This window comes from Boleophthalmus pectinirostris, unplaced genomic scaffold (genome assembly GCF_026225935.1).
Source record: "Boleophthalmus pectinirostris isolate CB_2022bp ecotype Guang Dong unplaced genomic scaffold, ASM2622593v1 HiC_scaffold_12, whole genome shotgun sequence".
In the NCBI taxonomy this organism is placed as follows: Eukaryota; Metazoa; Chordata; class Actinopteri; order Gobiiformes; family Gobiidae; genus Boleophthalmus; species Boleophthalmus pectinirostris.
The window spans coordinates 31,015,395-31,029,504 of NW_026571018.1; the positions used below are offsets into that span (position 1 = coordinate 31,015,395).

At 37.3% G+C, this 14,110-nt stretch overlaps 1 protein-coding gene across 3 annotated transcripts in view; it reads left to right on the forward strand.

The window, feature by feature from the left end:
• The window catches only part of LOC110153966 (glucocorticoid receptor-like), a 166,915-nt gene that overhangs the window by 119,901 nt on the left and 32,904 nt on the right, over positions 1 to 14,110 (forward strand). For all 3 annotated transcript variants that reach the window (XM_020917896.2, XM_055148659.1, XM_055148658.1), the window contains 2 exons: positions 4,699 to 4,815; positions 12,899 to 13,168. In XM_020917896.2, the coding sequence (XP_020773555.1) occupies positions 4,699 to 4,815; positions 12,899 to 13,168 (387 nt within the window). The remainder of the gene's footprint in view (positions 1 to 4,698; positions 4,816 to 12,898; positions 13,169 to 14,110) is intronic.

Genomic DNA, 14,110 nt, shown 5'->3' on the forward strand with positions numbered 1-14,110 from the left:
CATGTTCACTGACCTATGTCCACTGTCCTTTGTCCAGAGTCATGTTCACTGACCTATGTCCACTGTCCTTTGTCCAGAGTCATGTTCACTGACCTATGTCCACTGTCCTTTGTCCAGAGTCATGTTCACTGACCTATGTCCACCTTGTCCTATGTCCGGAGTCATGTTCACTGACCTATGTGCAGTCATGTCCACTGACCTATATCCACTGATCTATGTGCAGAATCATGTCCACCGAACTACTAAAGCTTCTCTCTGCACACTCTGTTTAAGGGGGACTTCCACAAGCTTCTAATCATGTTTTAACTCTGTTCCCTCATCATTAGTTTACGCAGTTGTGTTTCGATTGATTCAGTGTTAGAGCTGCTTCTTGACTTCCTGTATTACCACATGACATCACAAGGTGGAAAAGAGTGTTTTCTGTTTGAGAGAAGAACTCATCTTAAATATGCAAAGTTTGTATGCTAATGAAACAAAACACAACTCCAAGTATGTTTTTGATGAAATGTAGGTCAGAAAAGAGCATAATATGAGCCATAATATTCCACATATTCACATAGTCATTCCACATATTCCTTCACAACAAACTCCCTAACCCTGTGTGATGCGGTCTCTTTATTCTCGTGTGTACGTCTTCACTTTATCCTCTGAATCGGCAGTAATTCATTGTGCTTATCTGATAGTAAACGTTGAAAATGCCTGTATTGTATTGTATGTGAGGTATGTCTCGATATCAAATTCATGTGACTGCCTCGAAGTCATGAGCTTTCAATACACCAGGGGACGGACGCACACTGAAACCTATATATAACACCAGCGAGCCTGAAGCCACTAGGAGATGAAAAGAAACCATAATGCTATTACTGAAAAGTGCACATCTTCTAATTCAATTCAGCTGCACCCGCTTGAAACCAGACCCAGAGCCATGCCAAACACTTGACTTAGCGGTCTAATGAGATGGCTAGCATGCTAATTAGCGCACCGCTGTTAGCTGAGCCTTGCGCAATGTTGTGGCAAGTGGTGACATTCAATATAAGATACTTCATTCTAAACGCGTGGCCTATTTAATGAAAACATATTAAGGTTTATTTTTGGTCATTAGGAATACATGATCACGCATATAGTGTGTTTATTTCTGAAGGATGCCTACACAATATTTTTGAGTCTAATTTGACCTGGTGTATTAATTTTAACACGGTTTTATTACATTATTGTCCCATCTATGTTCTAATGTTGTTTCCTTGTCGAAAACATACCTGGAGTTTTGTTTTTTTGTTTCATTTACACATGTTTAACACAGAAAACCAGCAAATTTAAATTATGTCAACAATGTCATATAGTAATACAGGAAGTGCTCCACTGTGTTTTTAAAATCGATTCACTCTCACTGGAATCGTTTGGATCATTTCAGCCTTGGAACTGCCAATCTCTACTGAACTAAAAGTAAAAGGTAGCTTGAAAACAACCAATTCATGACATCACAAGGTGGTACAGAGCATTTGGAGCTTTGAGGATGTAGACAGACTAATAATATGATTTCTCAAACATGTGAATGAAACAAAATACAAGTCTAGGTATGGTTTCTATAAGGATTATAACTTGGCTCAAAGCTCACAATAATCAATTTTGTGTAATTAAAAGAATTTCGAATAAATAAAGGGCTGTGGGTGGGGATAGGGGGTAGATGACAGGCATTTGAGCACACAAAGCTTTCATACGAGTTAGGCCTACGGTTGAAATTTGTTGTAGATCCTTGACCCTTGTAACTCTTGACTCTTGTGATGGCTTGTTTGGACCATTCAGAATATATGCATGTTTTTTACTGTGGTATCAATCCAGAAGTAGCCAACATTACTACTAGAGCTGCAACTAATGATTATTTTCTGATCAGTTAATCTGAGGACTCACTTTTCGATTAATCTACAAATCTATTTATCATTTAATCTGTTAATTACCATATTTTGCGGACTATAAGTCACTCTGGAGTATAAATTGCACCAGCCAAAAATGCGGAATGAAGAAGAAAAAAATATATAAATTGCACTATAAGACACTTTTTCTGGGAAATTTATTTTATAAAATCAAAGACCAGGAACCGACATTTCATCTTGAAAGGCAAGTTATAGTAATAACAACAGAATAGAAAACAACATGTTGTTAACGTAACATATGAACAGTTTTGGTTTCGGTTGCCACTGAAGTGCAGGCTTTGTTGATCCATCCAGTGATTTCCAGGAAAGTTGCATGTCACACCCTCCCTGTCACAAGTTTCTTGCTGAGTCCAAACTTTCTTTCTGCTGCTCCATTGCCATTTTTGGCTGAATATTTTGCTATTTGCAGCTCAGTCATCTGCAAAAAATGATCTTTTTGGGGAACATTTGTGTTCAGTCTTCTAAGTCATCCTTATAAGTTTGTTTACATGTAAAATTTTCAGTGGTGCAGAAGTAAAGGTGTGATGGACTGGCATGATCCCAGACAGGACAAAGGCTCTTTCTACAGGAGACATGCGCAGTAGAGCCAAGTGACAGTGATACAGGAGTAACAGGAGCAGTAGATACTGACACACAAGCCTAGAGCGCCCTCTTCAGGCTGTCAGTGTGAAAATTTGAATATACAAGTCGCACCAGAGTATAAGTTGCAGGACCACCCAAACCATGAAAAAAAGTGAGACTCATAGTACGAAAAATACAGTGAATAACTTTTTATAGAGCAATTTGTTCAAAAATTTCCTTTAAGATTAATCTTTCATCATTTTTATTAGTGAGACTAATAAAAAGTATATGTATCTGTATTTTGTCTTATAGAAACATAATGCTGATTATGTTACATAAGCAAGACAAGGACAGAAAATGCTACTTAATGCTATAATATGTAGGCTGTAATAAAGAACTACACTTATTATTATATACAGTCCATGGTGCTGCAAGCCTGTACTCTGTCGATGGTCTATTGTGTGTGTCTTGCACGTGCACTGCTGCTTTGTGAGTAAATACAGTACGGATATTCAGAGCGTGCTTGTTCCCATTATATCTGACACATTAATTTAAGACTTAGATCTAAAAGGCGACGCATCGGCGCTCTCTACAGGCGTCAACGTATTTTCCTAGTCGACGTCGTCAATTACGTCAACGAATCATTGCAGCTTTAATTACTACAGTACAGTATATGTTTTTGTAGTGTGTTCCAGTTTGGGGTGCAGGAGGAGAGCACAAAATGCACATCAGGCTTATAGGCAGAACTGTATATTGCAGAACTACATGCAGATCATGACAAGGTGACAAAAAAAACAAAAACTCTTGCGACCCACCTGAAAGTCACGACCCAGTCTTTGGGAAACAACGGGTTAGACAGCCCAGACGAAAACACTATGTACCTAAAGTTGTAGTTACGGGATTTGTTTAGACTGAAAATGTCCCTATCCATGATCCCCGCACACAGCTGCTAACCATGCCACGTCTCTGGTAATTCTTCTGGTATTCAAATCTGGAATCAACGTGCTAAACTGGATACACAGTCTGAAATAAATCAAATCTTGGGTCCAACTGCTCTTCCCTCTGTGCTGCTCCGTCTGTTAGTGAAATCTTTTGGCAGTCTCGCGTTCCCCCGTGGCCAGCAGCAGCAGTGACATAATCGACAGGGGCGTTTGTATTGAGTAGTATAGAGTCATTATCAGTCAATGTGTGGTCAGATCTGGCCCAAGTGCAAATGCTGGCTCAGGCTGAGGAAGTGAAGCTGTCTGTGATATTAGCTTGTGGTATGTCAGGCTCGTCGGGCTCCATAATTGTGTAACATAAAGTTTTGCACAGTGTGTGTCTTTGGTCTGGTTTTTCCTTGTGGATGGGTAAAATATAATAATAAAGTATAATCCAGGTCTAAAGTCTGGTGTTACCTGATTTAATCCATCTGGACATTCCGGGATGCATCGGGAACAGATGCCTATGCCTCCTAAGCAGGCAGTTTTACTGATTGGAATGCCACATATTTATTTTCTCCACATTTAATATTTTGTTTTGAATTGTTAATTGCTATGACAACTGTGCTCACTTCTTATCATGTGAAACCCATGGATAGGAGAAGTCTAGTATTCTCAGCTATTGTATTCTCAATATGTGCATTCATCCTTTTGGGAATTACTCAAATCAGTTTGAGAAAAAGAGATGTTGGTGTGTCTCTGTCCTGCACTACACACCTGATGTACACTGGCTGCAGGTGCAGTGTGCTTCAGGGTCCCACAAGCCTTAGAAAGTCATTAAATCCAATGCACCCTGCCACTCTGATCTCTGCACCTGCCACACTGACATCTGACCTATGCACCTGCCACACTGACCTCAGTGGAGTGCGAGTGCATGTGAGGTGCAGGTCTGCAGAAATAATCTGCAAGAAGTCTATTTTTACCGAGCATCTTAGTGGTCTGTAGATTTTTTCAGGTCATTACACATGAAATATCTCGTGAATTCACGTGACACTGTGTTGCTATGGTCAAATACGCACCACAGTTGTGGTAGTTAGCGTAACAGGCAATCTGCAAGTAACCTGCTCAAAGTAAGCACTGGACCCTCCCTGCAGTCAGTATAAATCCTCTGTAAGGTTATTCCTGCTGACAATATTGTCACTAGGGTCCATTCTGCATCAGTGATCCTGATCAGTTTGTCTGAGCTTCAGCTCATAAACCTTGTGTTTATCTTGTGTGTTCCACAGGTCAACATAACTACCTGTGCGCCGGGAGGAATGACTGCATCATCGACAAGATCCGCAGGAAGAACTGCCCCGCCTGCCGCTTCAGGAAGTGCCTCCAGGCCGGCATGAACCTGGAAGGTAACCACCACAGGCTTTATGTGTCTTCTCACATGTAAAACAAAAGTGCATCTATTTAACACTGTATACAAGCAATTCATCTGAATCTAATGCAAACCAGTTATAGACACACATACAGTAGGCTGGGTTCACGATCTATTTCAATTACTCTGAGATAAAATCTGAGATGAGCCAAAAAATAAACAAATGAATAAGGTATTATTTTTGAATGAAAACTCATGAAGAAAATCAAAATGTTGAACCTGAAAATGTTAGTTTGCATTTAAGTCCAGAATCCTGCTCTACTAATTAAACTTATTGCACTATGTAATTATGTGTATTTATTATCTTATTAAACAAGGACATCCATACCATAATTGTCTTTAACAGCTACTTCTGATGGTATTGTAGTCAATGTGCTTGGGCATTAAACTCAACTTTTGGTGCAAGTACAGTTCTTAAATTGAATGAAATAAAAAGGCATATAATTGAGCCATACTGGGTATTTCCATCTCCTCAGGCACCTCATGTAAACCAGTGTGATGTGAACGCCTGAACATAGTCACATGAGTCCCAGCTCTTATGAGGAGCTATCCCTTTGTGATCACTGAGACCAGAGCTAAGAAAACGTCTGCATTGTTTGTTGTGGACATTTATCTATAGACTATCTCACAATCGTATTATCTCATGTTCTTTGTAATGTTGAATCAATTGTCCTTTAGCATCAAATCCAACTTACGCAAGTCTCATAGTCACAGCTTTGTCTCCTCAAATTGTGTTACTGTAAACGGCATGCTCTGCTGCTAAGTTGTTCATTAAAACACGTCACCACTTTATAGAGCTTGGGATGGTGTCAGTTAGCCTAAACCAAATTAAAATCATCTGACTCTGTAGAGAATTTAGCATTCATTCAAAAGTATTGAATATAGAGTGATTAATGTATTTACTTGACTCAGTAGCTCCACTGCTCTTTGGTTTACTTTTAACATTGATTTGGCTAATGTCTCTATGGACATTTTGTACCGTACTTCAAAAACATACCGGATTTTGTCAATAACGGCTGTTTTGAGGTGCTGGATCTAGTGAGCTTTGAGCTAGACTAGAATGTTAGAATGTTGTTACGTTATCAAATACATACCTGTCGTGTTTTGTTGACAGCTGCCTTTTACTTTTAGTTCAGTAGAGCTTTAACGCAATTCCAGTGTTCAGATTATCCAGACGATTCTAGTGAGGGTGTATGAAGTTTAAAACACATTGGAGCGCTTCCTGTATTACCACATGACATCACACGGTTGAACATAGTGTTTTCTGTTTGAGAGAAGAACTTAACTTAAATCAGAACTTCTAAATAATTTTCTGTCACGCCCCCCTAGGAAAAAGAAAACATTTCGCGCCCCTCCACTTTACAAAACCACTACCAAACATGGACAAATCGCAATCTCGCCTTCAGTCGCCTACATACGAGAGCAAACGTTTTAGTCGCGTCTTCAAAGCAAGTCCCGGTGTATTCCTCGTCTTTAAAGATGATGTCCGTGTTTTAGTACGTCACCTTAAACGATGCCAACAGTGTTCACTGGTTTGCTGAAGCAGCATTCACAAAGCGGGATGATTGTTGACAATATTCAGCAAGTTTTCGCTGCAAAAACTCAAGTGGTTTATCAGTGAGATTGGGGTCTAATGTCTTTAAGCAATGCTGTAATTTATTTGTCTTCATGCTGTCCACTGCCAACATTTTAAGACACAGTAAACACATCGCTCTTTCTTCGTTTCCTGCCGTAGTCACTGTGAAGCTGAGCACTACGTACGCTTTATATGCAGTTTGTTCGCTGCGCTTCATATCTCCTGCTCTGTGCTGTGTGTGCGTTTGCTCGGTGCAGAAAACCCGGTGCAGAAAACACTATAGCGCAAATATTCCCTGCACACATTCTGACAATGAGAGCGTCACTGTCAACTACTGCGGTGGATGCGCAATTACACTTTACATTACATTTTAGTACAGTAAAAAAAAAAAAAAAAAAACATGCTCCCCGAGGTCGTATGCGCCCTCCCTGGCATCGCACCACTGGGGAAGGACTGGTGTAATTATACAGGTTTTGTAAGTTAAACTAAAGGTATGTTTTTGAGGAGGAAATCATTGGCCTAATACCATAGTAGCCATATTTAAGCATTTTCAGAATACAAGAAAAAAACACATTTTTTAGCAAGCACATTCCTATTTTTTATTGATATTGTATAGAGATGACTAAGGCAGATTGATGAGGCAGTGATTTTAGACTCTAACAAGCGTTCTGATAGGCTGAGGACATATGTAATAAGGCAGGGTGATGCAGCAGTGGTAGGAGAGTAAGGCAGATATCACAATTTGGCCAAAAAAATTACTTAAGTAATTATGCTATTATTATTATGCTAAAAATTAGAAAATAGAATAATATGGACCCTTTAATGTTAAATCTCTAAATTATGTTTATGATGATGATTGAGATTATGGGGTAGCTGCAGGGTCTTAAAAGTCTTAAAAAGGTCTTAAATTTCATGTTCCTAAATTAAGGCCTTAAAAAGTCTTACATTATGTTGTCCAAGTCTTATTTTTTTCACAAAGGTCTTAAATTGCATTAGCTTATTTTTTTTTGTCTTTGTTTACTTAACTGGACTGCAGTGCAATGTTAAACAGAGGGAGGGAAAAAAAACAACAAACCTAACCTCTAACGTAAATGAACGTCTAATTTGTAGTATGTGCAAATGATACTTAGTTTGTCTTGGTAAAATGTTATAAATGATTTTTTTGGTCATTTTATATTATTAGTCATTATTAGAATTGGATCTGGTGTTTTTCACCCGCATAATGGGTACAATGTTGGTCTTAATTTTCCTTTAAGTGGTCTTAAAACGGTCTTAAAATGGTCTTAAATTTTGGGTAGTCAAACCTGGTGACACCCTGGATTAGTCTTGGCATTACTAATCTTGTGATAAACTGAAATATAAACTTGATAAAAAAAAATATTTAAAAAAAGGTAAAACTTTAAAAGATAGAAAATATAAATACTATGAAAAAAATTTTTTGCAAAGGAGTACCTTCGCCTTGAAACATGGGATCATGAAATGTGAATGACTATATTCTCCTTAGCAACAGTTGACATGCACGCAGCCATAGGTGAAGCACCTCTTGTATCTCCTCATGTACTGGGGTTGGCTGTAGTACTGTACATTTATATGTGCCTAATAGAAGGTCCTAGGTAATAGTAGTTGCAGTAGTGATAGCAGTCGCTTTAGCAAGAGTAGTAGTCATAACTGATCACGCTGGGGGTGGTCTACATGTAATCCCTATTGGTGGAATTTTGAGCAGTTACCATGGTGACACATTGCACACATTAGCAAATAAAAAGACTGTCTGAAAATGTAAGAAAAAATACAAAATGGATTTAAACAACACATTTTCAAGAGCCTGTGATCATTACGAGCGTTCATGGTCCTGTTCAGGTGTTCAATTTTCAAGAAAAAGTCCCACCTGTTGTATTTCCAGCCAAGTCAGCTCTTTATGGTCAGATTCCCTAAAATAAAGCTCGAGTTACTCAAGTTAGACTCAAATCTAACTTGAGTAACAGAGATTCTAACAGAGCAGTGCTGTCAATTAGCTTCGCACTCCCAGGCAATGTTGAAAGTCTAGAAGTAATGTATTGGATTAGAAGTAATAGTAGAAGTTTATTTGTAGTAATAGTAGATATGTAAGGTGTAGAACACGTGAATCACACCTTTGCCGATAAGAAACAGTCCTCATTTATTATTGATGAGGTTCTAGTGATATTACATGTAAACGTTGCACAGGTATAGCTATTTAAATACAAGACGAAACCAGCACAGTAACAGTGACAGTTTGATGGACGTCAGAGCATCAGCAGCAGACAAACACGTATCCAGAAAAGGGCTCTTAGTTGCCATAGAAACACCGGGAGAGGAAATTAAAAAAGGTAGCGTGTAGGAAAACATTTTTTTTTTTTTTCATGATTATAACCCCTTCAAAGCTCCCGTCCATACATGCTGCTTTTAGTCCAGTGTGAGGCGGTTTGACGCAATGCACAGGTGGTTATGTTTGCAGGGAGCATTTTGGAATACGACTCCCACACTGTGCTAAAAACCGATACCGATACCTGAAAAATGCGTATCAGATTTTGCCAATAATAACCAGTGGTGGAAGGTAACAAAGTGCAAAAGTAAAACTACAACACTTTAGGTATCTGTACTTTACTTAATACATTTTACAGTAGATACTTTACTTTTTCTTCACTACATTTGAGAGCAGGTATCTATATTTTATACTCTACTACATTTTAGACCTGGACTAACTATTAAAAGTACTTTTCTTTATGGTTCTACACCTACTGAAATGGTGGAGACTAGCACGTTTAATCTGAGTTTACGTCCCAACTTTGACAAATACACAAAAGCAGCTAGAAAAATTAAGACTTAAAATCAGCTACATTCTTTTTCATAATAACTACATTTCATTCTCTGATTGTTGTAAAATCTCAACAAAATACTTATACGTATATTATAAGCAGGTACATTAAGTGGATTTTTTATGTGATACTTTTAGTTTTACTTGAGTAATTTTTTATCTTTGTACCTGTACTTTTACTAACAAAACTGAGCACTTCATCCACCATTGATAACAACCCTAACTGAAACTAATTTATGCCACTGACATGATAAACCTGAAACAGAATTATACACAAAAACAATTTTAAATTTACAATATAGTAAAAAAAAAAAAGTTTCATCATCTATTGAATGATAAGTCATAGTATTTGCAGTAGTATTTACTGTGGCAGAATTAAAGGTGCTTTGTATAACTTTTCTGGTGAAGGGTGGGCTCATGGTCACCTGCTTGTTTCTATGGAGAGGTCATTGCTCTTTTTGGAATGTTCCACAGTATGACATTAAATAGTTCTACCTTACATTTATTCAATTACAACATTCCATTTGCATTTTGAATGTGAGCGGGGTTGACTATCCACAGATCTGACCTGTAACTTGGTCTGGTTTGGTCTCCATGATGATCGAAAGGTTTAATACCATACTGTGAAACATTCCAGGCAAAGCAAAGACACCACCATGGAGAAAAGCCATAAAAGTAGGGATGTAACAATATCCAAATCTCACGGTACAATATTTTCACGGTATACCTCTCATGGTACGATATTTATTGTGAATATACTACATTTTTCCTCTTAAAATGCCTTGACAAGACTTAATTTAAAGAACTAAGATTTAAAAATGCTTAGAACTGTTATTTCTTCATGTAGTTTGCACCAAAATGGAGCAAAGGATCATGGTCTATGTAGTTCCCTCTGTTTTTTAACTATGAATTTAAGCAAAGAAACTTGTGATTCGATATATTGTGATGGTCCACGATATTATTGAGAGACTTTTGACTATACGATATCAAGATATTTCGGTTACTGATCCATCACTATTAATATGAAGGTGCCAGATCATGAAGAGATTTAAAAACAAATAATAAAATCTTAAATCTTAATCTTTGCTTCTGGCGTGAGGAGGCGTGCAGCCAGTTGTAGTCGGTGAACGGAGCACAGGTCAAGGCCGTCATGTGACCGCAACTGATAGCCTCACTACTTCCTGTCCAGTTGTTGTTGTTTTTTTTTCCAGTTTGTGCTAAAATGAACAAATACTTAAAAATAAGACGGTGAACAGAGCTGTGGGTGGATGTCACTAACAACACTAACAATGGTAAAAAGTACACAAATTAAATTAATACTTAAGCGGAGGAAACCTGTGTTTAGAAAGAGAGATGTTTGTGTCTCAATGCTAAGGCTAATGCTAATTCTGAGGCATAATTAATATTAAAACACCACCACAAACTGTGTATTCTACATACAAAAATAATTGGGTAGTCTTTATTTGAATTAATTTGCTTTTCATAGGTTGTTTTATGTCATTTTATGTTTTAAGATTTTAATAGAAGTGACTGTTAGCTTTGAGACACAGTGAGCTAGGATTTGTGCACAGAGCAAATTATTTCTTCTTTTAATGATACTATATATTTATGTAATGTTTTTACTGGGAATATTTTGCTTTATTTTAATTGTGTTAGAGGCTTAAAATAGCTTCAATATTATCGTTTATCGCAATATAACTCTATAGCAGTATATCATGCTACAAAATTTTGTTATCGTGACAGGCCTAGTTATACCACTTCAGTTATTTGTTGAGGTACATGTTTGTTTCATGTTTTTTTTGTTTTGTTTTTTTGTATTTGTATTCATTATTTCACTATAGGGTCCGTTTTCCAATTGAAATTTGTAGTTGGTAACAGTGATATAGCAGCTCCAGTAGTAGTAGAGATGTAGTAGTACAACTAGCAGTACAGTTGTGGTAGTAGCAGTTTGTATTTTAGTATTATCCCAAATTTAAAGGCTCTATATTACACAAAATTGTTTCGTGTGAGCTTTAAGCCGTGTTTTAATGTTTAACCTAATCAAAAAAATACCTAGAGTTGTGTTTTGTTTCATTCACACATGTTTGAGTAATCCTGCATTAGTCTGTCTACATCTCCAAAGCTCAAAATGCTCTGTTCCACATGTCATGGAGTGGTAGTTTTCAAAATAACAGTTACCTTTTAGCTTTAGTTCAGTAGCGGTAACAATTCCAAGGCTGAAATTAAATCTAATTGATTCTAGTGAAGGTGTATGGAGTTCAGAGGCAGCGCTACCATTAGGCAAAAGTACTTAGGCCAAAACAGGAGGGGCCATCATCCAAATGCCTTCAGTGCCACTAATGGCCGAGGCCTCAGCGCAATTAAATTTTCTCTCAATATGACATTAAATGAGAGTAGTTTACTTTAAACAATAATTATAAGAAAAATAATAATCATATGTCATGGATGTAAGCAAAAATGTAATTGTACAGCTCTGGTTATCTAGTAGACTATCTAACTAATAAGACAAGTTTCCAGTCCACCATAATTCAAATAGAGATGAGCATGTCTCAAGAACAATAGGTATAGTGAGGGCCCCAAACTCAAGTTCACCTAGGGCCCCCACAATTGCTGACTCCGCCACTAATGGAGTTATAAAACACAGTGGAGCACTTCCTGTAGGACATCATATGACATGACATCACAAGGTGAAACAGTGAAAGAGAGTGTTTTCTATATGAGAGAAGAACTCAGCCTAAATATTCAAGGTGTGTGTGTTTAAAAATGTGAATGAAATAAAACACAACTCCCGGCATGTTTTTAATGAGGAAAATTATAACATAGATCAGAAAATAACATAATATGGGCCCTTTAAATGCAAATCTATTCTCAATGCTTGTTAGAAAAATCACAATTATTATGTTTTTCAAAATTGTTCATCCTTCAGGCAATCACAGAAAAGGAATAATGTGACTTTGCAATTTACCCATAATGCACTTGATAGTCTACGGGTGTGTTCGCTCAATAACAATTTCAGTACCACTTTACAAAAACACAACATCATTTTCAACATCAAAATTATAGTAATTTCTTTCATATTAACATGTGGCCTTAAACATCAAGACAATTCTAAAAAAAAATATTGGGAAAGGTCAATTTTTTATCCTATCTATGTATTGTTTAATGGTGCTATATTATGCAAAATTGAATTTTTGAGCTTTAACCCATGTTATAATGTTGTTACAATCTCAAAAACATATCTGGAGTTGTGGTTTGTTTCATTTACACATGTTTTGGAGTAACCCTTTTATTAGTCTGTCTCAAAATGCTCTGTTCCACCTTGTGATGTCATGTAATGGTAGTTAACAGTTACCTTTAGTTTAGTAGAGATTGACAATTCCAGGACAAAAATCAACCAAATGATTCAAGTGAAGGTGTATGCAAATTCAAAAAACAAAATGGAGCATTACCACATGACATCACAAGGTGGAACTGAGTGTTTTCCCTTTGAGAACTCAGCTTAACTATGCAGAGTTTGTGTGTTAAATGAAACAAAACACAACTCCAGGTATGTTTTTGATGTGGAAATGACATTATAACATAAAAAAAAACATAATATAGGCCCTTTAAACAATAATAATGAAACCATCTCGTCTTCTTCTCTTTTCGTAGCGAGAAAAAACAAGAAGCTGATGAAGAGAATCAACCCGCCCCGGCCGTCCCAGGACCACACACCTCACATGCCGGTTCCCATCATCCCCATGGGCCTGTCCCAGCTGGTGCCTACCATGCTGTCTGTGCTGAAGGCCATCGAGCCTGAGATCATCTACTCAGGCTACGACAGCACCGTGCCCGACACCTCGTCCCGCCTCATGACCACACTCAACAGGCTGGGCGGGCAGCAGGTCATCTCTGCAGTCAAGTGGGCCAAGTCCCTGCCAGGTAAGAGCACAAAAGATTACATAAGAGCCATAGCCACTGTACGGACAAATAGGAGGTGATCATGGGCGCGCTTCTGACTCCACTGACTCTAGCTCCAGTTCGCTTTACATTGAAAAATTGTCACCCCTTTCTCTGTAACTAGTGCAGTGAGCCTCACCATTTTGATCTTAAAATGTTCGCATTAACCTAGGGCTTCACCATTATGGAAAAAAAAAAAAATTATTATTATTTTAGATTATTTTTTAGTTACACAATGCGTTTATTCAGCATTTCTCTCTCTCTTAAAAAAACAAAACAAAACAATGTTATTGATAATACGCAAATAAAAATAAATGTAGACTACAAATATGAACCTTAGAGCAAGCAGTTTTGTGATGTATAAAATGAATAAAAATGAATAAACTTTACTTTGAACATGAAATAAGGCATAGAAAAACTAAAATGTATCCAAAATAAACTATATATTCAGCTGTTCTACAAACTGTTCTCTATATTTAAAAAAAATGAAATAAATATACTTATTTATATAAAAAATATCCCAAAATAAACTTTGTGAAGCTAAATCTTTTCAACTCGATTATGAGTTTTGATTGTTTGACACACAAATTGAAATCGCAATCAAAATTCAATTCATTGAACAGCCTTATATTAACCCACTCTACACGATCCTGATATTTTTATTTTGCTATGGATGATGTCACACTTACTTAGTCCACTTGTTTATATAGTCTATGAGAACTTTAGGAATTCACTTGTCATGGCAGCTCTTATATAGCCAGGCTGGCTCCACCTAGTGCCTCTGTTCAATTTCATTTCTCTCCAGTGACCAGGTCAGGAGTCAGAATACACTAGACCGTTTGCAAGAACCCCGGAAGTTGTAGACTGCACACCGACCAATCAGTGAAGAGCTGTGAAGCCACGACTGGGTCCCTTTTGTGATAC